The sequence below is a fragment of the Orycteropus afer genome, unplaced genomic scaffold (assembly GCF_000298275.1).
Source record: "Orycteropus afer afer isolate SDZICR_OR568_19922 unplaced genomic scaffold, OryAfe1.0 scaffold00166, whole genome shotgun sequence".
NCBI lineage: Eukaryota > Metazoa > Chordata > Mammalia > Tubulidentata > Orycteropodidae > Orycteropus > Orycteropus afer.
Genome location: NW_006921753.1, coordinates 6,714,277 through 6,741,548, shown reverse-complemented (window position 1 = coordinate 6,741,548; position 27,272 = coordinate 6,714,277). Strand labels below are relative to the sequence as shown.

At 35.3% G+C, this 27,272-nt stretch overlaps 1 protein-coding gene across 1 annotated transcript in view; it reads right to left on the bottom strand.

Annotated features, from left to right (window-relative positions):
- The window catches only part of CBLB (Cbl proto-oncogene B), a 300,380-nt gene that overhangs the window by 121,328 nt on the left and 151,780 nt on the right, over nucleotides 1-27,272 (bottom strand). Inside the window, exons 5-7 of the mRNA XM_007946571.2 lie at nucleotides 14,743-14,899; nucleotides 8,375-8,496; nucleotides 376-513 (exon numbers count right to left, since the gene is read on the bottom strand). Coding sequence (XP_007944762.1) covers nucleotides 376-513; nucleotides 8,375-8,496; nucleotides 14,743-14,899 — 417 coding nt within the window. The remainder of the gene's footprint in view (nucleotides 1-375; nucleotides 514-8,374; nucleotides 8,497-14,742; nucleotides 14,900-27,272) is intronic.

Below are 27,272 nucleotides of genomic sequence, written 5' to 3'. Positions count from 1 at the left end.
TCGAGTCGGCCCCGACTCATAGCGACCCCTCCTTGGGTTTCCGAGGCAGTATCACTACGGAAGTAGGATTGCCCAACCCTCCTTCCGAGGAGTGGCTAGTAGGTTTGAACCGCCAGCCTTCTGGTTAGCAGTCAAGTGTCTTAGGCAGTATGCTACCAGAGCTCCTAACATATAGTTGGATTCAAATAATTAGGTTACTTTTAAATGTCTATATTAACAAATGAATAATAAAAACTAAAAAGCATCCACTTCTTAGTGTTGAAATAAAAACACGGTCACACTATCAGCCTCACTAAACATTCTCTTTAACATAAAGCAGTCTCAATTTTTCAAATTTGTGACCAATAAGCACCCTCTCACATTTCTTTTACTTACAATCCTTCTCTGCTGCCATCAATCAGGGCTTGAAATAAGGGCTTATTATGAGGTATAGTCTGCAAGATATTACCATCCCCCGTCACATAACCAATGGCCCACTGTCCCAATCTAGTGCAGCTTAATCGAAAAATATAGCTGAAAAACAAGAGAAAATAATGTTTCAAGACATTCAAAATATATTCTAACAGTTAAACAATTTACTCAGGGTTTTTTTAAGCAAAAGAAAAAAAATAACAATCATTTAAAAGTCCTCATATAAATTTCTATATTTTAACTTATTTAACTCCACTGTACTCCATTTATGAGCTCTGGTGGCATAATGCCTAAAGCATTTGACTGTGAACCAGAAGGCTGGCGGTTCAAACCCACCAGCCACTCCACAGAAGGAAGACTGAGTGACCTACTTCTGTAAAGATTTACCACCTCAGAGACCCAAAGGGAGTTGCGATGAGTTGTAATTGACTCAATGGTAATGAGTTTGTTTTTTGGTACGCCATTTAGAGGAACCCTGGTGGCACAGTGGTTAAGTACTTGAATGCTAACATAAAAGTTGGCAGTTCAAACCCACCAGCAGCTCCACAGGAGATGAGGCAGTGGGTTTCCATAAAATTGACAGCCTTGGAAACCCTAAACTCAACAAAAAACTCATTGCCGTCAAGTCAGATCCGACTCATAGCAACCCCTCCTTGGATTTCTGAGGCAGTGTTACTACAGAAGTAGATTGCCCAACCTTGTTTCTGAGGAGTGGCTGGTGGGTTTGAACCACCAGCCTTCTGGTCAGCAATGAAATGCCTTAGGCACTACACCACCAGAGCTTCCTTGGAAATCCAATGGAGGCAATTCTATTCTGACCTGAAAACCCAATGCCATCAAGTTGATTTTGACTTAGAGACCCCCACTGGGTTTCCAAGGTGGTAAATCTTTATGGAAGTAGAATGCTTCATCTTCCTTTCACAGAGCAGCTGGTAGGTTTGAACTGTTAACCTTCTGTTTAGCAGTCCAATGCCTTAAGCACTGCAGCAACAGAACTCTAACCTAGAGGGTCACTATTAGTCAGATCCACTCAACAGCAGTGGGTTTTTTAATATTCCATTTAAGCAAGCCCTGGAAATGTAGTGGTTTAAGTCCTCAACTGCTAACCAAAAGGTCAACAATTCAAACCCACCAGCCACTCTGCAGAAGAAAGATGTGGTAGTCTATTCTGTAAAGATTTACAGCCTTAGATAGCATATGGGACATTATTACTCTTTCCTACAGGGTTGCTATGAGTCAGAATTGACTCAATGGCAGCAGGTTTTGGTTTTGTTATTCCATTTGTTCACCTGTAAAAGAAATAGTGATAATTTTTTCTTCATCTAAATTACTCTGGGGTAATATGAAAAAAAATTGAAATTATAATCTATAAAATGATTTCTTGTCATCACCATCAAGAGTGCTGTGTATAAAAGTGCTAATGGTATGAAACGGCTCTGACAGAAATCATTTTTTGGAAATAGGTCAACTAAAAGTAAATAAATAAAAATGTAATTAGTATCCTCCTTTAGAGAGTTAAAATAGTTTGAACATATAAGGAAATGTAAGATAAGTCCCTTAAAATTAATCCCAAATAACAGGAGACACTTAGTTTTAAATTCATCATCATCTATTTATTCATTTAGCACTCTCTTAATTACTTACTTTGTTTTAGACATTTAAGTTTATTGAATCAAACTTGTTATCATGATGTCCATATCTGAATTTTATAACCCATTTAGTAGATCAAAGGTAGGTCGACACAATCAGGTGGCTAAATTTGAGTACTCTAGAGGCTGTCCCTGGGTAATGCAAAAGATCAATGCACTCAGCTGCTTAGTGAAAGACTGGTGGTTCCAGACCACTCAGAAATGCCCAGGAAAAAAGCCCTGGGGATCTGCTTCCAAATAAAAAGACCACTCAAACTCTCGGGAGCACAATTCGACTCTGACACACATGGAGCTGACATAAGTTGGAATCAACCTGCCAACAACTAGTGTTTGTTTTTTTTTTGTTGTTTGTTTGTTAGCTGATGTATGTATGTGGCAGAAATAATTATCTCTTGATATATATATATTAGTAATTGAATCAAGTATACTGTAAAAGTAACTTTACAAGATAATTTCCCAGATAATCAACTTATTCACTGTAAATACCTTGGTCAAGAACATGAATAGTAACTATTTAAGTATTTAACTGTAGAGTCTGCAACAATTGGTCTGTCAGTTTACTGTACTCTGGTGGCTTGCAGGTTTCTGTGATGGTGGAAGCTATGCCACTGGTATTTCATGGTGGACAGGTTTTCATGGAGCTTTCACACTAAGACAGACTGGACAGAAGAACTTGGTGATGTATTTCTAAAGAAACTTCTCAGTGAAAACCTATGAATAGCAGAACACTGTCTAAAACTGTGCTGGAATACAAGTCCTAAAGGTTTGAAGGTACCAAAATATGACTGAGGAAGTGCTGCCTCTTTAAGGTAGAGTGAACTCTTATATAACATGGACAGAGTAAAGCTTTTGGGACCATTATGTGCTGATGTGGCACGACTCAAAATGAAAAGCAATAGCTACAAATTACCATTAATAATCAGAAAACAGAATGTATGAAACATGAATCTAGGACAATTAGAAATTGTCAAAAATTAAAAAGCACACATAAAAATCAATATCCTAGGCTTCAGTAAGCTGAAATGGAATGGTATTGGCCATTCTCAATCAGACAACCCTATGGTTTACTATGCCAAAAACTAAAAACCAAACTCACTGCCACTGAGTCAATTATGACTCATAGTGACCACTACTGGGTTTCCAAGGCCGTAAATAGTTAAAGAAGTAGATCACTCCATCTTCTTTCTATGGGGCAGCTGGTGGGTTTGAAGTACTGACCTTATGGTTAGCAGCCAAGTGTCTTATGACATACTGAAGAGCAATGGCATGACATTCATTGTTTAAAAAAAAAAAAAAAAAAAAATCAAGACCTATCCTGAAGCACAAATGCTGTCAATGAAAGGATAAAATGGATACACCCACAAGAAAGAACAGTTCATATGAGTATTATTCAAATTTATGCACCAAAAACTAATACCACAGTTTAAGAAATACTAGATTTTTAGTAACTACTGCAGTCTGAACTTGATCAAAGATGCAATTAAGATGCACTGATAATTACTGGTGATTGGAACACAACAGTTGGAAACACAGAAGAATGATCAGCAATTGGAAAATATGGCCTTCATGATAGGAATGAATGCAAATTTCATGACAGAATTGTACAAGACCATCAATTTATTCACTGCAAACACCTTTGTCAAGGACATAAATAGTAACTATACATATGGACCTCATCAAATGGAATACATAGGAATCAAATTGACTACATTTGTGTAAAGAGATGATTAAGAAACTCAGTATCATTCAGTCAGAATAAGCTAGGGTCTGACTGTGGAACAGAACATCAATTGCTCATATGCAAATTCAAATTGATGCTGCAAAAATTGAAAAAAATTCCACAAGAGTGAAAGTATGACCTAGAATATATCCCATTTAAAGTTAGAGACCATCTCACGAATAGAGCTGATACACTGAACACCAAGGACTGAAGACCAGATGAGTTGTGAGATGACATTATACCTGAAGATAGAAAAATGAAAATTAAAAGACAAGAAAAAAAAGAAGAAGAAGAAAGGACAAAAATAGATGTCAGAAGAGATTCTGGAACTTGCTCTTGAACATAATGTAGCTAAAGCAAATGGAAGAAATAATGAAGTAAAAAAGCTAAACAGAAGATTTCAAAGGCACAGGCAGACAAAGTAAAGTACTGTAAAATAATGTGAGAAAACTTCTTCCCAAAACTGAAGAACACAATGGTATTTCTCAAGCAAAAATTCAGGCCTCAAGTTGCAATATTGAAGGATACTATGGGCAAAATATTGAATGAAGCAGGAAGCATCAAAAGAAGATAGAAGGAAAACACAGTCACTGTACCAAAAAGAACTGGTTGACATTCAACCTTTTTATGACATAGCATAAGATCAAAAACTGATGGTATGGGAAGAACTCCAGCTGCACTGAAGGCATTAGTGAAAAATAAGGCTTTAGGAATTAATGCAATGTCAATTGAGATGTTTCAGCAAATGGATGCAATGCTGCAAATACTCATTCATCTATGCCAACAAATCTAGAAGAAAGCTACCTGGCCAATCAACTGGAAGAGATCCATATTTATGCCCATTCCAAAAAAAGGTGACCAAACAGAATGTGGAAGTTATTGAATAATATCATTAATATCACACGCAGTAAAACTTTTCTAAAATAATTTAAAAACTGTTCCAGCAGTACATTGACAAGAAACTGCCAGAAATTCAAGTGGGATTCAGATGAAGACATGAAATGAGAGAGATTATTGCAGATGTCAGATGGACCTTGGCTGAAAGCACAGGATACCAGAAAGATGTTTACAAGTGTTTTACTGGCATGCAAAGGCATTTGATTACTCAGATCATAACAAATTATGGATAACATTGTAAAGAATGGTAACTCTAGAATATTTAACCATGCTCATAGGGAACCTGTATATAGAACAAGAGTCAGTCAGTTGAAAAGAACAAGGGGATAGTGAGTGGTTTAAAATCAGGAAAGGTGTGTTTTAGGGTTGTATCCTTTTACTGTACTTATTCCATCTGTATGCTGAGCAAATCATCCAAGAAGCTGGATTATATAAAGACGAACATGACATTGGAGGAAGATTCATAAACACCTGTAATATGCAGATGGCACAACCTTGCTTTCTGAAAGTGAAGAAGACGTAAAGCATTTACAGATGAAGATCAAAGACTACACCCTTCAGTATGGATTACCACTCAACATAAAGAAAACAAAATTCTTCACAACAAGAACAATAAACAATGTCATGATAAATACAGAAAAAAAAAATGAAGTCATAAAGGATTTCACTTTACTTGGATCCACAATCAACGTTCATGGGAGTAGCCACTCTTTCAAATGCTAAAAAGCAAAGATGTCACTCTGAAGACTAAGATGTGCCTGATCCAAGTCATGGTATTTTCAATTGCCTTACAATGCAAAAAAAAAGTTGGACAGTATTTGAATAATGAAGATCAAAGAAAAATTGATGCCTCTGAATTATGGTGCTGGTGAAGAATACTGAAGATACCTCAGACTGTGAGAAGAATGAACAAATTTGTCTTGGAAGAACTACAGCCAGAATGCTCCTTGGAAGTGAAGATGGTGAGACTTCATCTCAAGGACTTGAAACATGTTATCAGGAGGGAAAAGTCCCGGGAGAAGGGTATCATGATTTGTGAAGTAGAAGGTCAGCATAAAAAACAGAAGACCCTCAACAAGATAGACACAGTAGCTGCAACAATGGGCTCAAATATAACAATGATTGTGAGGTTGGTGTAGGACCAGGAAATGCTTCCTTCTGTTGTACCAAACATTAAGAGAAATGACTCAACAGCACCTAACAATAACTCATAGTTTTGGATTTATTTAACTCATGTATTTAGTAGTATAATATTATTTTGTCTTTCAAGGAAAGTAGGTCTTTGAAGAAAGGAAAAAACTAATTTGTTTTAATATGAACATCTTTGTATGAGTTATTGAACTTTTTTAAAGGACTTTTCAAAGATGTCTATAAACATATTCAACTAGGTATCCTGAAAACAGGATATCTCTTTGTCAGTCATTTCCATTCTTTATCCAAATCAGATAAAATAATCTATACATAATTCTACTTTATGGTTGTAGAGTACCAAAAAAAAAAAGTGGATATAGATTATAATTTGAAAGATTAATTTTAAACAACTATATTACCAAATTAATATAATAAACTTCTTCCAAATGAACAGCCAGATGTCAAACAGAAATCTTACAGATGTGTGTGCACTACTGATCTCAGCAGGATTTCAAGTATGATATAATGGAGAAAATCATGACAATTTTGCATTACAGTAATTTTTAATTTTATTAAAAATATTTACATTTTATTAAAATATGTCTATTCATATACTAAGAATCACAAAAGCATAGTTGTGAAGTTGTTCAGGTTTTAAGCAATGTCCTTATCTGTTTTAAGATGGTATTTCTAAAACTATAATAGAAGAGGATCAAGCTATTAATAGAGATCAGTAAGAATCATAATACAGCTTTGTAGAGCAATTTCTTCCTCTCATGTACTTTTCTCCAATTCTGTTTCATCTGCATGATACTCTTTAATCATTTGCATCTGACCATTTTTTTAGTAGCCGAAAACCCCTTCCCCCATGAAGTAAATTTTTGCTTTAATGTTAGCACCTTGCTCTCTTAAGTTACATGCTTATCTTAATGAAATAAATTTGTTTGATATTGGGAGGACAGTTTAGCATTCAAGGCTATTCTGTAATATTATGTTAGTCAATGCATATTTCACTTACATACCCAAATAAAACTTCATCAGGTAACTAAAATGATTTTGTTAGTTGGAATCCAATGAAGCACAACCTGAAGAACCCAAATAAGTATAAAATAGGCCAAACTATTTTCTTTACCATGAAGCCAAAGAGAAAATACCACCCAAAGAGCTTCAGTTTCCATAATTATATTTAGAAGATTGAACAAGATAAGTTCTCTAAAACTCACATATGGAATTTGTATCACACCACAATTTCAATCACATCACATATTTCAAATCATATTGCAGGAACAAGAAGATACTTGATATGATGCCAATCAAGAGAGTAAAAATTATGCAAAAATTGGGCCACGAGAGAAATTTGAATGCAAGAGAATTGTTTCTCTAAGCTACTGTTCAAATGTAAAACACCTGACCTGCTCTAATGGTCACAATGAGAACCAACCTTCCTTGATCTAAACACAGATGCTTTCAAGAAGAGTAAAACTGTTTTCAGTATCCATTGCCTGCTTTGTTAACATACCACATAACTCTTTAAAAAATGAACAAAAGAAAAAGGTAGAAATGGTCACTGTAGTTGAGGGGAGGGGGGAAGGAGTTAATACTATTGGCTTAAACTTAAAAAAATTATTAAACAAACTCCATATGCACTATAAGTTTGTTTTTTTTTTTTTTTTTTAATAATAATGTTACAAACAAGGTAGGCTTTAAATTACCAAATTCACTCCTAAGACGAAATCACATGTGTAGAAAAACCAATGCACTACTGGGCATTGGAATGGCCACTCCTACTAAAATGTGAACACTCAAAGTCTAGGTCTTTACTGTCATTACTGCTATACCCAGCAAACTGCCTGCCACAATGCAGGTCCCAGGGCAAAAATGCCTCCTATGTGCCTAGTATATTTCTAGATGAGATATAGTGGGAAACGCACTAAACAGGGAAGAGATCTATTTTCTGGTCCCATATTTGCTATTAAGGAGGTATAATTTCTTGTCCAAAGCCAGACAGTCAACTTCTCTGAGCATCTCTCCATTCTATCATTTGGCGAATAAGACAAAAATTCTGAAGCATGAGTTATTATGGAAGATTCTAAAGACATGAAAATGGTTAGGGTTTTAACAATGAGCTGTATCATGTATTTAAATATGTTTATCATAGAGTCAAAGTAAACATGTCTTGAAAAATAACCTAAAGAAATGAACATAAACTGAATTGTCTTTAGCACTATATTTGAGTATTCAAATGTATCCTTATGATTTTACACATAAACATAGGTGTCAAAAAAGTCAATATATTAATGCCTACTGCAATTAGAATATTAGAAGTCAGAGTTTAATGGCTCTTTACATTCATTGAAAATTATATAGTACCACATTCCTTTTCAATTTAGAAACAATTTGCTTAGAAACAAGCACAATGTATCAAATTAATGGATTCAAAGAAAAAGCAAGATCTGGGTTTACTAGCATTATTTTCCCCATGAGTGTTATGATTTATTTAAGAATGACCACAGATGATTTTTAATCCTTAGGTAAATGGCATAATATTACTGCTAACAAGACTTACCTTCCAGGTTTGGTGCTGTATTTCTGTAGTCGTGCTTTAACTTCATCATATGTGAGAAATGCCATGTAACCCGGATGTGTTACAGCTAAGAAATTCCAATTCCGTAAAATAGAACCCCAAGGCTACAAATATAAATGAAAAGAAATTATCTTGGGTATAGCAACACCCTATTACATACCAATCCATCATCTAACACAGTTGCGAAATTCTCTTGGATACTTTTAAAGTTAATATGAGCTTATGTGGCTTAGGTCAACCCTTGTCATTTAATAGGGAACATGCAATAGCTTATCCTTTCTTAGAGAAATATGATTAGGTAGAGCACAAATTGGATAACAAAATATGGAGAGGATAAAGAAAAAGCAGTGTCTTCTCACCAGAGTCTCCTCAATACAGCATTTGTGATCATTTTGAAACATAAATCTTATCACTGCTGTGCAAAGTCCTCTAACTTTGAATAAAAGCCAAAGTCCTTACAAACAGTATGGAAGGACTGACTTTTCATGGTGCCACCCCAGTTTTACCTCTGTCCCACTCTCTTTACAACTCTCTTTGTGCTGCTTCTCCAGCCATACTGGCCTTTTTGCTGTTGGCTTGACATGAAATCAGTGTCCTACCTGAGAGCCTTTGTATTTGCTGATCCTCTACATGAATTATTTTTCTCCAAATAGCCACCTCATTCCTTTTTCCAAGTGTCACTTCTTTAACGACCACCCAACTTAAAACTGTAACCTCTCTTCATGCTTCTTACCTTGCTGTGGCTTTGTTTTCTTTACAACTATACCATCAACATCTAGACTAGGGTTTTGTTTACAACTGTACCATCAGCATCTAACAAATGGTGAATAAATCTGTTGAATGAACAGAGAAGGAAGAAAGAAGGCAGGGCCACATGGGTATTCTGTCTGAGAGCTTCTCGATAAAATCTGGGCTATGTCAACAACTAGTCACTATATGATCGTGGATACCTTATTCATCCTCTAATCTTAATTCTTCTCTGAAAATGAATATAATAATAGTACCTATTTCATAAGGTTACTGTGAGGCTTAAATCAAATAATTTATGAATGCACCTAACACAGTAATGGCATTTAGTGGTTATTCAATAAACTTAATTATTATCATTCTAATTATCATTATCAGGCTTCCCATTTTATAAAACAAGAAACATATCATGGAACTTAAGTGATATGACAAAGGTTACACATTAGCCATAAACCCCATAAGGACAAGGAATGTGCTCAATCACCAATGGGATACCAGCACCCCTTTGCAAAGTATCAGACACATAGTAATCAGGCAGCAATAACTGTTGTTGAAGATAATGAGTGATTTACTCTAAAAGCCTTGACTCCCAGGTTAGTGTTCTTTCCATGGTAACATACTCTTATACTCACAGTAGATTCATCTTTACACAAGTAAAGTCTAAGTTATGTAGAAGCCTTTTTTAGAAATACCTAAACACTGGTTTGTATCATTGTAGATTCTGTCTTTAATGTGATTAGCTGTCACTCCAGTTGCCATGGCTAGAGAAAAAAAGGCAGCTGGTGATAGACAACTTCGCTTGAGGGTACAGATGAATCATCTCTGCAGTATTTTTAAGGCTGGAGCTACTTTAATGCCAAGAAATTGGCAGCACACTCTACCTGATGTGCCAGATTATTAATTCAAATCTTCTACATAAAAGAAAAAGAAGACATTTCCAGTTGCCAAGTTAAAGTAGTTGAAACAGTCATCCTAGACATGAATGTTACTTTTGTTTGTTTTAAAACATGTTCCTTATTAATGTTAAGCAAGTTTGAAATTTACAAGGCAGATTTCTTCAAAGATTATATCCCTTGGGATAAGGATAACAAGGTAAAGAATGATTTAGTAATGAAAAGATTTCAGCCTTTCTTTGTTATTAAGAGAAAAATCTTTAGGGCATTTCTCTATCACACTAAATGATCTAATTGGGGAAAAAAAATAAAACATCTCTGGGGAATATCATTATAAGGGACTCTGGCTAGTACTTGAAAAAATATGTTTTCAATTTTCTGCTTAAGGCATGACTCAAAATTGCATAAAACAATACCTGGAGGAATATCAGCATATGTTCAAAAAAAAGAGAGAGAGAGTGAGAGAGAAAATGATGTTTTAAGCACTGGTTTCTGTTTTGATCTTCTCCTCACATCTATAAAGGACAAGGATGAAAAGAGTATCAAACAAATATTTGGGTTACTTCTATAAAAATTCATATAAATTAAGGGAAGAGATGTTTTAAAATGCTGAACTGCATACACAGGCAATATACAGATCAAAATACAAGTGAAAAAGCAAAAATAAAAGTGGAGTTTTGAGCCAACAGCTACAGTATTTAGCAATCATTTATTAGTATATCATCCAGAGGGCCAGCTTCTTACTGTAAAAACATTTATGTAATAGAAAGAGTCTGTGTACTGTTTTTCTTGTAAATGCAGCCCACTCAAAACAGTCAGAAACACGTGGTAGTTATGTTTTGTTTTTTTTCTTTTTTATTTATTTTGCCAAGTCATGGTTTAAAGAAGCCAAAACAAAGCGTTTGGAGAATAAAAATTACTTCTATAATTTGCTTTTATATTAAAAGAAATATTTTCACACACACACCAAAACAAAGTTATTTTCACATTCCTAAATGACTAAATGGAGCTCTGATAGCATAGTGCCTAAGGCACATGACTGCTAACCAGAAGGCTGGCAGTTCAAACCCACCAGCCACTTCTCGGAAGGAAGATGGGGCAATCTACTTCCATAGTAATACTGCCTCAGAAACCAAGGAGGGGTCGCTATGAGTCGGGTCCGACTCGATGGCACATAACAACAACAACAACAACAACAAATGACGACAAAAAATAATGAAGTGAATTAAGGAGACTCATCCTTCCATTCTTCCAAATGCTACTATTTTCAAGAACAGCCCACTTATTGCCTTCCATGTGATATAGGAAGTAGGGTTTTGACCAGTCTGCCCAGAAACTCTTTTCCTTGTTACAGCTAGTAACATCCCTACTCTTTTTTTTCTCTTTCTCCTTATTCCACTAGTGCAATATACTCCACACTCAGATCATTCTTTCCTTATTCTGCCACATCTCAAATTTAGTTCTCCATTTCTCAACAACCAAATCTCTCCAAAACTCCAAACCAATCTCACTGCCATCAAGTCAATTCCAACTCATAGTGACTCCTTTTGGGTTTCCAAGGCTGGGAATCTTTGTGGAAGCAGATCATTTCATCTTTCTCCCATGGAGCAGCTGGTATGTTTGAACCACTGATCTTTTGGTTAATAGCCAAATGCCTTAACCACTACACCACTAGAGCTCCTTAACATTCTCTAGAAGTGTGGAAAATAGGAATAGAAGAAGAATAGCATCCCCAGGGAGAGGAAAGAGAGAAGCAAACTCCTAGTATTTCCATTCTAGGATTTTAGTTCCAGTCACTCAATCTCAGCATCAATGAACTACCAAGTGAGGAGAACGAGAAGGTGGTGGGGCAGCAGAAATCAGAGAGAACAAGGAAGGTAACCACTACAAAATCCTGAGAACTCCCCAGTATCTGCTCAAGTTCTGGCTAGACTGCAGGATAAGGGAAGACAAAAAGAAGGGTAGCAAGTATCCAGTGTTCTCACTTCTTGCAGTCCCTAGACAATCTTCAACTTCATCTCCTGGCCTCTGTTGACTCTTTCTTTAAGTGCATATGCTGAACTTCAAATTCTGAGAGCATATCTTATTCCCTCTCAGATCCCACTCTGCTAAAATACCTCATCTTCCAGTAATTTAAAACTAAATTAATATAACAATGATTAATATCATTGTTGTAACAAAATATATTTTCAGGCGATTCCAGTATTAACAAAACGTTTATTTTTATGTAGAATCCATGAACATAGCTTAACAAAATTATTACTCAATTTTTCAGTTAGTGTAATTTTTTTAATGTGTAAAAGATCTACTTCTTTATATATAGAACTAATTTTATTTTATCTTAAGGCAGATGTATTACAATACAATCAAAGCATTTGAATATTGAGTATAGAAACCAAAGAAAGTAAAGAACTTAAGAAATATATATGGACCCACAGGAGGTTTTCTTTCAGTTACCTGTAATTAATGTGTTATAAAAGTGACTAAGAACTTTTTGGTTCAAAGGTAAGATTCTGGTTTTTGTTATGAATAACTTTACATAGCAGCCCTACTCGTTTTCCTTTCTTATCCCACTGAACATAAATAAGATACACAAGCCTTAGAGCAGTACTTAGACTGTTTTAAAGTGCAACAGCTTAAAAGAAAATATTGCACATATTAAATAGCAGTTTGGATAAGCTTTTAACTCATATAAAGTTGCCCTCATACCTTTAATACTTAACTCTGAAGCATTCTAGTATATAATATGCACACAGAAAGATATGCAGGCTCCTCCCAAAAACACACTCTCCCTCGAATAAGCAGTTAGATATCATGTATGAAAATCACCTTCACCCCCTGCCTTCCCAAGGTAAAGTAGTAAAACTACTATTTAGAATATCTTTGAATTATGTTAAGTAGAGTAGTAATACCAAAAACTTTTAGAAAAAGGAGAGGTTTCATTAAAAAATTATCAGTATCAAGTGATACACTTATTTTTCTAAATTGTCTCTTTATTCATTGAAAAAGCATCTGTGAACAACATATAAACCAAGGGAATAATCATAAAACAACTATAAAAACTGAAAATAACAAATATAATTTGAAAATAATATAAATTGCTACCCTAGATGTACAGGTAGATTTACAATTTTGAAGCTAATAATAATGTAAAATGTACCCTATAAATATTGTTGATAAGTTAATTTGTCTTCTTTTAATGAGTTCTTTCATAAATTAAAAGTTAATCCCATGAAATCTTGTTTTCTGGCATAAGTCAATCACCCCAACCCTTATAGGCTACTGGCAAGCAAAGTCCTAAATCAGAGAAGTAAAACTCATATAACATAGTAAACATGAAATCCACTATTATACTCTAACATTTGTTGAAAGCACATTTCAAACAGAATAAATCTCAGTTCAGACTAAAATAATAAAAACTCAAGTCAGAATATAAGCCTGGCTTTCTTTTCATTCCACTTTGCTATGTATTTATATCATTAGAATAATATTATTAGAAATTTTATGTAAGACTCTCTTATTCTGTGACTATTTGTATCAAATCCCGTAGATTATATTTTAGTTTAGTGGCAGAGCCAAACTCAAAACTCAAATTCAAGTTTTCATGATCAAAATGATTCCATTTAAAACACGTAAAAGAACAAAATAATAGCATCTGACTTTCCTCATATTATTGTAACTGCTTCTGAATAATGAAATAAGGACAATTATGGAGAAATGAGTAAAAGAACAAAAACAATAAATAGGGAAAGAATGTTAATTTCAAAGTTGGGAAGGAGGGAAATATTGAAATTTTCCAAAAGAGCAATTTGTTAAATTTATACTGATATGCTATTTGCAAAGAATACTGTACATAAACTAAAAAATTGAACATTATATTGTTGAAAATAATTATTGACATGGATCATGTTCATAACATATGACTGAATGAGAAAGGGAGGTTTAAAACAATACCTACCACAATACAGTCCTATAGAGAATAATTTGCTATTTCTGTTTTCTATTTTCCTTTTCACTTAATGAGAAAGGCAAAGAGGGGAAGGTAGCACAGGACTCTAGCAACCGCACTCTTTTAAAAATTTAACAAAAAAATACCAACTGCTCACTGCTGTGGAGTCTATTCCAACTTATAGACTGTCCCATATGTTTCCAAAGCTGTAATGTTTATGGAAGCAGACTGCTATTATCTTTCTTCTGTCGAGCAAGCGGTGGGTTTGAACAACCAACCTTTTTGAGAATTTAACCACTGAGTCATCAGGGTCTAAGAAACTAAATAGGGAATTTAAAAAAGTTTCTTTGCATGAATCTTCTAAGCTTGACAAGCAACTTACCAGGATCTTCATTCTCATAACTATAAAGTTAAACCAAATGACTCACTCTACACTTAAAGTAATGCCTGTAAACTTACAATAAAGACTTGCTTTAAAATTATAGAGTACCAAAAATGACACTATTTTCTGTGTGTGTGTGTGTGTGTGTGTGAGAGAGAGAGCGAGAGAGAGAGAGAGTGTGTGTGTGTCTGTAAAGTAGGGGAAGGGAAGGAGAGAGAAGGAGAGGAGAGGGAACAGGACAGAGACAAAGGAGAGGGGAGAGGAGAGAGGTGAACAGAACCAGAAGAGAAAAAGGAGGGGGCAGCACAGGAAAAGGAGACCAGAGGAGGGAAGAAGAGAAAGAAGGAAAGATGGACAGATTAAGCAATATAACACTTACCTGAAATAGCCTGGTAAAAATATCAAATTCAAAAACTGAAATGTAATCATTACAAGTTAAATCAATTGTTGATTTTAGAGCCATGGCTTCCAAGCCAGAACTAATTTGATGGACCTCATGAAGGCACTGTCTGAATACTTTCCATGGTACAATAGTTCTGTACAAAAAAAAAAAAAAAAGGGGGGGGGGAATAATTGAATTAAGTGTCATTTAATACATATCTTCTGTTCAAACAGCACAATTCAATCATAATTTTAATAAATAACATTTGTATTAAAAGGCAAATAGTTCAGATTATTGTTCATAATTCAGAACACATGCAATGGTTTCTGCTAATATCTAAATCACTTTTTCACTCAAAATCTGTGGCTATCAAGATATCTCTAGAAATACACCTGAAAAAAGGTATTAGGTCAAATCCCTGTATGTTAGAAACTTGTCATTTATGTCCACCGGGTTGGTCAGTTATGAATCAAGGTTACATTTTTGCAATGGGGCAGAGTTCTGCTCTGTCACATGAGGTCACTAGGTCAGAATCTACTCAACAGCATCTAACAACAACAACAAAAAATGATGGGTCCATATAACAGCAGGAACTGTTCACTCATTACATGAAAGAGTAATGTGTAGCTACCCTTTCAAGAAAGTTACATTTAAAAGATATCATGATATTTCTGCCTCCATTCTATTGTTTTCTCCAGAGATGGAAAGCACATGTTATCTAAACTTTAGTATTAATTCTGAGGGAAAAATAACTACACTGGCTATCTTATGGGAATGTATTTAACATTTATTCATTAATTTATTAAATATCACTTATCAAAATTTCGAATAGACAATACATTTACATGGTTCAAAAGCTTAGAATCATATAGAAGGGAATGCAGAGAAAAAAATTTTAAAAAATCTCTCCTCCAACCTATCCCCTGAGCAACTTCCAACATTCAGCCAGCCCTGGCCCTACCATGAAAGTAGCACACAGTCATACTCATTTCTTAGCTAACCTTCTGGCTTTTAGGATGTTAGGTACCCTGCTAAATAGGCAGAAAAAAAAAGAGTGCATTTTACTGTTTTTAATTACAGTTTTCACAAAATGACAGCATAAGCGCTATACATATCCTCTTATAAGACTGAAAATATGTAAATCTTAGGATATTCTTTACCAGTATGTCTTGACAAATGAAAGACACCGACTGACTGGATTAAGCATATGTAGATTCCTGCCTGGCTCCTTCTTATGCCAATCCTCTCAGAGAAGCATCATCATCAATGTACAATTTTCATATCCTTCAATAGTTATCTACTGCAGAAGCTGTCAAAGATTATCACATTGGAACCACCTGGAGGGCTTTACATAGCCATTGCTGAGTCCCAACCCCAGATATTCTTATTCAGTAACGGTGAGGTAGGGCCTGAGGATTACCAGTTCCCAGGTGAATCTGATATTGCTGGTCTGGGGATCATACTTTAAGATCTACTTATCTATTGCATTGATTAATTGTTCAGACAACGTACTGTTGGGAAATATACTTATGCAAATAAAAGATACCATCTCTATCTTTGAAGAATCTCACTTCAGGGGTAAAATAAGATATAAGGATAAAGTCTAGGGGGAGGTATATAAGAAACAGCTAGATGATGGAATATGCAGTAAAGGCTGGAAGAATTTTTAGGGTGGGAGGAGAGGACTGTGGGAAATGGAATAAATGAATGCTAGACTTAGAATACCATTGGTCTATTCATAAAAAAATTTATGTACCATTAAAAGACAAAAAAAATATGTAGCTTAATACCTCAAAATGCTTTTCTCTATGTATGAAAAAAACAGGAAACCACAGAAAACCATAGAGACACCACATCAGATGCCATTTAGAACAAACACACGTCAGACTCTTATTAAGGTTAAAAAATGCTGCTGTTTTAAAAACAAGTAAAGCCTTTAATAATATTATAATGCTATTGATTTATGATGAGAAGAATAAATATTCAATTATGCCCAGCTTTATTAGAGTTATCATTAAAGTAGTGCCTTAAAAGCACATTTTTCATTTCCAAATTAGTTTCAAATACTCAAGACACAAAAAGGACAGGGACCATAATAGTCAAGGAAAAATAAAATAAATAAATAAGAATTGAAGACCTCTGATTTAAGAACAGAATATTTTATCCTTCATATGGAAAAATTAAGACTAATTAATTTTGTATATGAAGGATACCAAATAAATATTTTACCCAAATGCATACTTTCAATATCTATTACCATAATAAAAATTATCCTCATCAATATTTAAGATATATACAAAATATAATTCCTTTAAGCAAACAATTATTTCCCAGAGAAAATTATTAAAAATGTGCAGACTTCTACAATTTTACCACTTCAAGAAATAACAATTTATGTCACAGGGGACATCAAGCTCAACTGACATAACATACTACATAAAAACACTGTTCCACATCCTACTTTGGCGAATAGTGACTGGGATCTTAAAAGCTTGCAAGCAGTCATCTACATGCAACGATGGGTTTCTCCTCATCGACAGCAATGAAGAATGAAGAAAACCAAAGATGCATAGAAATAATTAGTCCAAGGGACTGGTACACCATGTGGATCCTCAGCCTATATGACTATGAGACCAGAAGAACTAGATGGTCTCCAACTACCGCTGTCAATCACTAGGAGGGGAGTCTATGTAGACGATCCTGGATAAAGTAGGAGAACAATGTGGATCAAAACTCAAAATCATTTAAAAAAAAAGGGGGGGGGGCAGGTTTGCTGGTCTGATAGAGCCTGGTGGAACCCCTGAGACTACGACCCCTAGCTGCCCTTCAGGTCTGGAATTGAACCCACACCTGTGGCTTCCAGACAAACAAAAGACAGGCATATGAGCTAAACATTTACATTAGGCAGATACACTCCTTGGAGAGCTCAATCATGAGAGAACAGAAGGGCTGTGTATGCACAGGGAGACAGCTTGGGGCAGGGGTCAGGAGTGCATGGGATGGAAGGACACAAGGAAGAGGTAACTCTGGGGAGGAAGTGGGAGGAGAGCTGTTGTACTGTAGGAGACTACAGTCAACGTCATGAGACCAAGTGCATGTGAACTGCTGTATGGAAGATGAATTTGCCTTGTAAACTTTCACCTACATCACAATAAAATTTATATAAATAAATAACCATTTACAAAAGGCCAAGCTACATTTCCACAGTACTTGTATAAATAAGACTCTGTCACAGTTCATTTACATGAAATGTAAGGTGCAAACAGGTATTCACTGGAATAGTAACTAAGGGTAGTAATTATTAAGAAGAAAGGGAACTTTGATTAAAGTATATACAAAAATGTGTGCAGTAGATACCCATGCTTTTGTCAGCTGCGTCAAACACTCACCACAGAGAGAGTGTAAGAGTGGAAGGATGGTGTGTTAATGTGTGCATGCTTGTGGGGGGCAGCTGTTTTCATGAGTGAAGAACAGAAATACAGTGCAGTGAGTTCTGAAAAACAAAAAAAACAACAAAAATAAACCAGATTCTTTAAAAACCATTATACTAACGATCTGAACTTCAGAAAGAACTGAGAGGATAAATTTTCACATCTTTCTTTAAACTGAAGAAACTAGATGAGGTAGGTGGTGGTCTCTACTACGTCTTCTACTAAATAGCAAGAAAGAAAATACCAATGGCTTTAAAAAAATACTATAAAAATTGGAGGAATGTATGAAATTTTAGTGTGTTGACAGATACTTGGGAAAATAAAAGGGCCAAAGGGAAGGAAAAAATAAAGAAAAGGAAGATAATCTAAAAGGCCTAACTAAGTAAGCTTCAAGCTTTCATGAACACCAAAGTTTGTATTCTGTTTTCTTTTCCGCTTATAATTACAAGCCACTTTAATTTTAAGTTGAATTAACTTAAAATCCACTGGAAATCAAAGATAAACTGTCAATCCACAAAAAATGAAAGTAATACAAAACCAACAGGTGGCCAGGCACTTGCAATAATATGATTTCAGGATTTTTAGACTTCCAGTGGAGTCAATGGGTAACATAAACAGTTAATGTACTTGGCTGTTAACCAAAACATTGGCAATTTGAGTCCATATAGAGACACCTCCAAAGACAGGTTTGGTGATCTACTTGTGAAAAATTAGGCATGGAAAATCCGACACATTTCTTCTCTTACACGTATAGGGTCATCATTAGTCTGAATTGATCTGTCAGTAATAGATACTAGGTTTAGACTTCGGATAAGAATAAGAGTTACCAGTCAGTGGCAACTCTTGATAACAAGAGTTAATAAATGACATACCAAGTCATATGTTATCAAGTGTACATATGTTATCATGTGTAACATCAGATTCATCTGGGAACTTGTTAATCCTCAGGCTCTACCTCAGACATACTGAATAAGAATATCTGGGGTTGGGGCTCAGCAATCTCTATGTAACTTGATAACAAGTGGTAACTTGGTAACATATGACTTGGTAACCACTGATTGGTTGCTTACTTTCTGCCAATCACCAAATTAAGTACTTTATATGTATTACCAGTCACAGTAACACTATGTGATAGATTATATATTTCACTCATGATACAGATGAGCAAATTGAGATTTAGAGAGATTACAACAAAGAGATCTTATATATGGTGGCAGCCTTTGTGTTACGTTCAGAACACAAATATAGGTAAGAGATCCCACCCAAAAAGAAGTCACCATCAATTAAGTGGAGAGACACATAAATAATGCTGGCAATGTGTTATAGCTATCATAGAAAAAGATGCCTGGCCCATGAGAAATCCATAGGCTCTGTGAGGCCACAGACTGTATCTTACATCACATTTGCTCAAGACAGACAAGGTATACAACTAAAATTGATGTAATTAAGTTAAATATTGTCTAGGGAAGGTACAGAAGTATTTTACAGAGAAGGAGTTTAGAGATTTGACTATGCTACCACTAACACAGAAATCTCTAGATGACTTGAAAAGTGAAAGCTTTCTTCATATAATGTCATGACAGATAAAATCTTAATAAATAAGCCTATAAGTCTGTAGTAAAAATAATGGATCTTGATAAGTCTACCTCTGGTAGCATAGTGCCTAAGGCACTTGACTGCTAATCAGAAGGCTGGTGGTTCAAACCCACCAGCCACTCCTTGGAAGGAAGGTTGGGGAATCTACTTCCGTAGTGATACTGCCTCGGAAGCCCAAGGAGGGGTTGCTATGAGTCGGGTCTCACTTGACGGCACATAACAGCAACACAACAACAACAAATAAGTCTACCAAAACAGTAAGAGCAACTACCCTTTAATGTCTTGAAAAGTAAAGAAAATCAGATCAATATGATGTATGAAAGCAGCACTGAATAGGGTTTCAATAGCTCACTAACTGACAATTCACTCATCTTGCAGGTCTGTCTCCTCCTCTGTAAAAACTGGAGAGTGTGAAATTCTAACTTGAAAATCCTCCATTTTAAAATGGCACTAAAAGGAATGGAAGACAAAAAATGTCAAGAGGTTGATTTTTTAAAAAAAGGTAAAAGAGTTTCATGAAAACACTAGTTCATAAAACACTATACCCAAAACCAAACCCATTGATGTTGATGTGATTCCAACTCATAGCAACCCTATAGAACAGAGGACAACAGTCCCATAGAGTTTCCATGGCCGTAAATCTTTACAGCAACAGGCTGGCACATCTTTCTCCTGTGGAGCGACTGGTGATTTCAAACTACCAAGCTTTTGGTTAGCTGTTTTTGTTGTTATGTGCCGAGTCAGACCCCAAGTGCTTAACCAGTTTGCCACCAAGATTCCTATAAAAGGCTATAGGTTTTATTTTTAACTAATGTGAGAAAACAGAAACATTCCATATAACAATGGTATAAATATCAACAAAGACTGCGGTGTTTGGAAACAGGAACTTTTTTATGCTTCTAGTGTGAATGAGAATTTATGTGTTTCAAGAAAGCAATCCTTCAGCGCATAAAAAGCCTACACATCCTGACCCAGAAAGCCTACTTCTAGAATTTTCCTATGAAAATTTTCCCAAGAACAGAAGTTGAAAAAAATGCAAAGACTCATCCACAAGTCTCATCACTGTAGCTTATTTTGCCCATAATAGCAAAATATTCAAAACAATTATGCCCCATAGCAATAACAGGACAAATTATACCACAACCACAGACTGGAATGTTTACAACAATTCAAATTATTCAGAAAATATCTATTGCCATGGAAAGGTATCTATGGAATAGTACTGAAGCATTTTAATAATTGCACGTACTTTACGATCTAGCGTTAAGAACTATGGAGAATGAATGCATCAAGAGATCAACATAAATTTTAACTAATGATAAGTGGATTTTGGTAGAATTTTAAATGAATTTTGTATTCTGGAATTATTCACCATCTTTAACTTTCTTTATTTTGAATTGGTTTAATGTATTCAAGTAATAAAAGGTATACTATAATGTGTTTTCAAATATATTAATCAAAGAAAGAATCAATTAAAAACATAAATTAGAGCAGGTTTTACATATGCATTGATTACATATAGGAAACAGAAAAGAACATACAAATTAAACCATGAGATATAATAAAAAATATCCAACAGAGTTGCTGGATAAAAGGCCAATATACAAAAACCAGTTGTATTCCTAAATATCAGTAATATACAATTACAACATAAAATTTTAACAATAGTTATTTTTACAATGGCATCTAAAAATATCAAGTAGAAATAGGGCTAACAAAATATGTACAAAGTTACAACAGAAACACACATATGTGTACACATGTACATGCACACATACATATACAATCAGTGTTATTAAAGATATAAATACATAACACTTTAAAAGATTGGCAGACTCAATATTATACAGATGTAAATTCTTCCCAACTTTATCTATAGATTCAATACAACTCCAATCAAAAATCCCATTAGACATTTTTTTTCAATTTTTTATTGTGATTTGGGTGCAAATTTACAAAGCAGGTTTGTTTACACTCAATAATTCATACACATTTTGTTTCACATCACCAATTAAAATCCCTACAATGAAACATCTCTCCTCCCATCTCCTCCCTGTGATTATCCCTTCTCTGTGTCCTTCTTACCTACACATTCCTATCTGTTTAGTTTTCCTTCTATGTGGTTGTTGCACTTCCCATTTCTCACAATTGACTGTTCTAAGGGGTGTATCTCCCTGGGGTAGGTGTTAGCTCATATGCCTTTCTATTGTTTGGCTGAGAGCTAACTCACAGGAGTGAGTCCAATTCTAGGTTTAAAGGGTAACACAGGGCCACAGTCTTGGGAGTTTCATCAGTCTCTATTTGACCCATAATTCTGGTCATTTTTGTGTTTTTTACTTTTATCCCATAATTTTCCTCCCACCCTATCCAGGATCTCCAATTTTGATCCATTTCTGAGCTGGGCACCATCTAGTTCCTCTGGTCTTAGAGTTGTATAAGCTGAGGTTCCCATGACCCATTAGTCCCTTGAACTCATTGTTTCCATATGTCTTTTATTTTCTTCACTCTGCTCTGCTCCAAGCCAGGAGAGACCAATAGTCACATCTTAGATGGTGGTGCATAAGCTTTTAAGACCTCATTTGCTACTCATCAAAGTAAGATGCAGAATGATATTTTTATGTACCACCTTGTGCCAAGTAAGATTGATGTTCCCCAAGACCATGGTCCAGAGCAAGCAGGCCCGACAACTCACTCCTTCAAGGTGCTTGGTTCTCAGTAGGCATTTTTGTAATAGGGATCATAAACTGATTCTAAACTGTATAGGTAAATGCAAAGAATCAAAAATAACCAAGACAATTCTACATAAGAACAACATTGACAAGCTTATGCTTTTTACATTAATTGAGGCAGAGTGGTACTGGTGGTTACAGTTGCTTAAAATCCACTTTAGCTCAGAAATGCAAAATGTTGTTTTGACTTTCAATGCAAAAAAAATCTCTTTTATCTATATTTACCAATACATATTTTTAGATTTTATCTGAACTTTGAAAATTCACCTTAATCAACAAAGATATGCTAAATGTCACTATCTTAAAATTGAGGGTTAACTTTCATCAAAAAAAAAAAAAAAAAACCAGGCTACTCACAAGGTATCCTATGTTTTGATTTTATTATGAGTTCAAAGCATTACTACTTCAATTCTTATAGTATGTTGACATTTTGTTTACATTTATTCCTAAAATCCAAACTTCTTTTTTATGCCTATTTCTTAAAGGATATGGAAGTAGGATAGATTCTTATCAGACCGTTAAGAATCACTGCTGTTCCATCAGTAGGAGAAAAATAATTATTTTCCAGCAACTCACAGAAAAGGCAAATAATTTGGTTCTCCTGTGCAACTCTAACAGATGATACCACAGGTGGGTGTTTTTAACAAACAAGGATTTATTCTCTTAAAGTTTAGGGGGCCAGAAGTCTGAATTCCAAGTGCCAAGCTCTAGGGGCTAGACGAAAGCCCCTCCACCTTGGGCTTTAGCTCTTTCTCTCGCTGCCGGCCCACTGGAGCTAGAGGCTTTTCTTAACTCAGGCAGTTGCTGGCCACTGAGGCTAGCCAACCAAAGGTCAACAAATACAAAGGCACAGTCCCAAGATTATCAAACAAAACAGCAGGCCACTAATTCCACTCCAGAGACAGAACCAAAATCAGCCGGGCATGGCAGGCTGCTGAATGAAGACTCAGCTACATCCAGGGTGCCAAAAAGCTGCTGAGACCTTTCTCAAAACTTCTCCTGATATACTGCAAGCAGACCACGTCCCTAAGGCAGCTATTCAGCTGCTCCAGTAGATTCTACCATGGAGTTGATTACCAGTCTCATCATGGGCAATAATTATATCCTGTTGCCCAGCCACTCAAAACCAGGCCCAGCCAAGTTGACACATAATCTTAACTACCACACTGCCTTTTAACAACTCATCTTTAAAGGAAAAGTAACTACGGTTGCCAAGCATAGTCATAATTAAATCCACCCATTCTTCATAAATGAATATTCCTGGCTCTCACAGAGAAAGACACAAAAACTCAGAATTTGTGATAGTTTTTTTTTTCTTTTCTAAAAAGTCATAGTATTTTCTTCAGAATGTAAACAAATATTATTTCCTTGTATAGAGAAGTATCATCCTCATTTTTACACTCTGAAACTTTAATCTAGAGTTATAACATTTTTGTATATGATTGTAAAAACAAAGAAAATATATTCTTTAACATTATTACTGATTTTCTCAATAATCTTATACATGCGATAAATTTCATGTTTTCTAATCTCTAGTATTATATCCTAACTTTTTACTTTAATAAATAATAAATTTACTGGAGCCATAAAATTACTTTGTACATAGTAACATTTATTTTCTAGTTTCAAAAATAAAGCTTACTAGTGAAAGGGTTAGGAAGAAGAGCTGTGAAAACAGTCCATAAAAAAGTGTGAAAATTCTACTTTTTATTTTTGCACCTCATTGACCATAAGGAGTCCTTGTGGCACAGTTGATAAGTGCTCATCTGCTACCTGAAAGGTCAGTGGTTTGAACCCAACAGCCACTCCACAGGAGAAAGATGTGGTAGTCTGTTTCCATGGAAACAATCTAGGGCAGTTCTAGTCTGTCTGATAGGGTCGCTCTTAGTCAGACTAGGCAGCAATTGGAATCACTAACCAAAGAATTTGTTTTTAAAACAATGCTCATTTGCTCTTTTCTTCCTAAAGCGCTCATGTTCTTCAGCACATTTTCTTTGAAAGCTCAATTAATTCTTGGTAAATTCACAAGACACATAAGATACAACAGCACATGGGGCATAGCAAGATGACTCTGATCTATTGAGGTTAGGTTAAATGGAAGTAAGATATTATATACACAACAATTATAATGTTTTGTCACAGGCGGGCTTAAGTCAGGTTTAAAAATGATACTCCCTTTAGCACTAATAGCCCAGCTTGTTTTCAAAACAAATCAGGAATAAAACAAAAATTCTCATATCACTGTCTAAGTTGGCCAATTAGATTAATAAGCAATGCATGAAGTCTGCTAGGTATAGAAATTAAATTGGGGCAAAAGGAAAATACAACTTACAACAATACTTCTAAAACTCTCACAGTGTATATACTGTGGTTCATAAGATCCCCTAAAAAGTCCTTAATGAGAGACTACTGATAATTGCAGAAAAACAAAGCTATGGAGGGAAAATAAGTATGATTCTGTTCCTTCTGGTTTAAAAGCTAATATTCACAATAAGGAAATAGAAAGGTGAATCATTAGCAATTTATTAATGAAATATAATCACTACATACTGATTTTTTAAAAACTTGAGTTACTGTGTTATTAAGCCACAAATAATTTTCCTATCAGCAGAACATGATTATAACTGTAAAGAACTGCAAAGGTTCTAAAATTCTACCTTACTTGCAAGCTAGTAACTGAGCCTATCACAGTTTCACAGATGTTGGCAGAAGACACAAAGTGTCTAGATTGGGGCCAAAGTACTTTATTACTCACAGTAATAACAGTGGTCAGTATCAACATTTTCTTGGACTTGCTCTGAGCCCTAATTGCCATAAGGCAATGCAAAGTAGGCTATGACACTGACACACACACACATACACACAGTGGGTTTTGATACAGGAAAGGAACCTAGAACTTAGGGAGCCCAGATATTTTATAATAGACAATAAGTATTGTTGTTCTTTGTTTTGGAGACAACTGTATCTCCCAAGGCTCTTTGCTCATGAATAAGAAATTATTACTCTCTATTTTTCCAAGGTAGAGTGAAAAGGACCAACATTAGGAGAGATTAAGTACCAGGCTTTCTTTGAATCCAGACACATATTACTAAGTAAGGAATTAACCAAAACACCAAACCAAATTCACTGCCATCAAGTTGAATCCAACTCATAGCGACCCCTCCTTGGATTTCTGGGGCAGTATCACTATGGAAGTGGATTGCCCAGTTTTCCTTCTGAGGAGTGGCTGCTGGCTTTGAATCTTTAACCTCCTACTTAGCAGTCAAATGCCTTGGGCACTACGTCACCAGAGTGCCTAAGGAATTACTTAGTAATAAATTAATTCATTCTCTACGTATTTTGCTCATGGGGCATCTTTTTAATGAAATATAATTTTAATAAAATGTAATTTAAAAGTCATTTTTACTAGTTTGAAATTGTTGTTGTTGTTGTTGTTGTTATGTGCCATCGAGTCGGACCCGACTCACAGTGACCCCTCCTTGGGTTTCTGAGGCAGTATCACAATGGAAGTAGATTGCAGCATCTTCCTTCCAAGGAGTGGCTGGTGGGTTTGAACTGCCAGCCTTCTGGTTAGCAGTCAAGTGCCTTAGGCACTACGCTACCAGAGGTAAACTTAACATTATAATGAAGCTGTTAATTATTACATATTAAAACATTTTCAAAAGTGTCAGGTCTTAAGCTTCTCTGATAGTAACCATTCAGGGACAAGAAAAGGAGTACAGTATAAGAATTTCTGAGAATGAGAATGTAAGTAGTGAAAAATCTCTGATTCAATGAATTAAGTCCAAAGTGATAAGCTGATAAGAACTAAAAATGGGTAAGTGTGAAGATAATATTTTAAAGCAGGGCTCTCAAATGATAATTTAGAAACATAATCTCTGGACATTTTGGAAATTGGTTTCATTAATGGACATAAAAATGCCACTGCACCTACTTGATGCACATCAAAACCCATCAAATGAAGCCTACTGAGGCTTTGGTAATAAATGAGACTTGCAGAATGATTAAAAGGGGGGGGGGGAATAGGTTATAAATGTTATTTAGTAACTACATCTAATGAAAGCTTTCAATTCTTTATTGAGTTTAGCCTCCCAGTACCATTACCTGCTCCACCTCTCAATTCACATCTTGTTTTCCCTCTTGCTTCTACAACATCACACTCTTCCTTGTTTTTTGTCCCCCTACTTTCATGGCAACTCCTCCACTTTCTTTAATTCCCACTATACATACTTCAATTATCAAAATTTTTCAAGGAACTGTCATCTTCATTCTCACTGCACTTTCATCATGGTCTACACATCAGTTAGGTCAATGGCATCTCATATCTTTCAGAGATTATAAACACAAATATCTAGGAAACAGGCAGATGATGAAAATCAGTAAAGTGGCCCAGGTAAATATAGCAATGTACTGGAGGAGAGCGCCTTTAAAGGGGACAGCTGGCACCCACATCCAGTCAACTGCTGCCCATCAGAATTAAATTATGCTCTCACAACTTTGCATTTTTTCACAAAAGTCAGAAATTTTTATGTAAAATCAGTAATTTTTTTTTTTTTAATTTTATTTTATTTAGATTTGGGTGAAGATTTACAGAACAAATTCACTCTCGATACAGCAGTTCACATATACTTTGTCTCATGTCACTGACCACAGTTTACCACAATGCAACAGCTCCCCTCCAATTTCCTCCCCAAGGTACCACTTCCCAGTGTCCATCCCTCCATACTCTCCTGCCCCCTAAGCTGTCTCCCTGTGCATAAGGTGCCCTTCC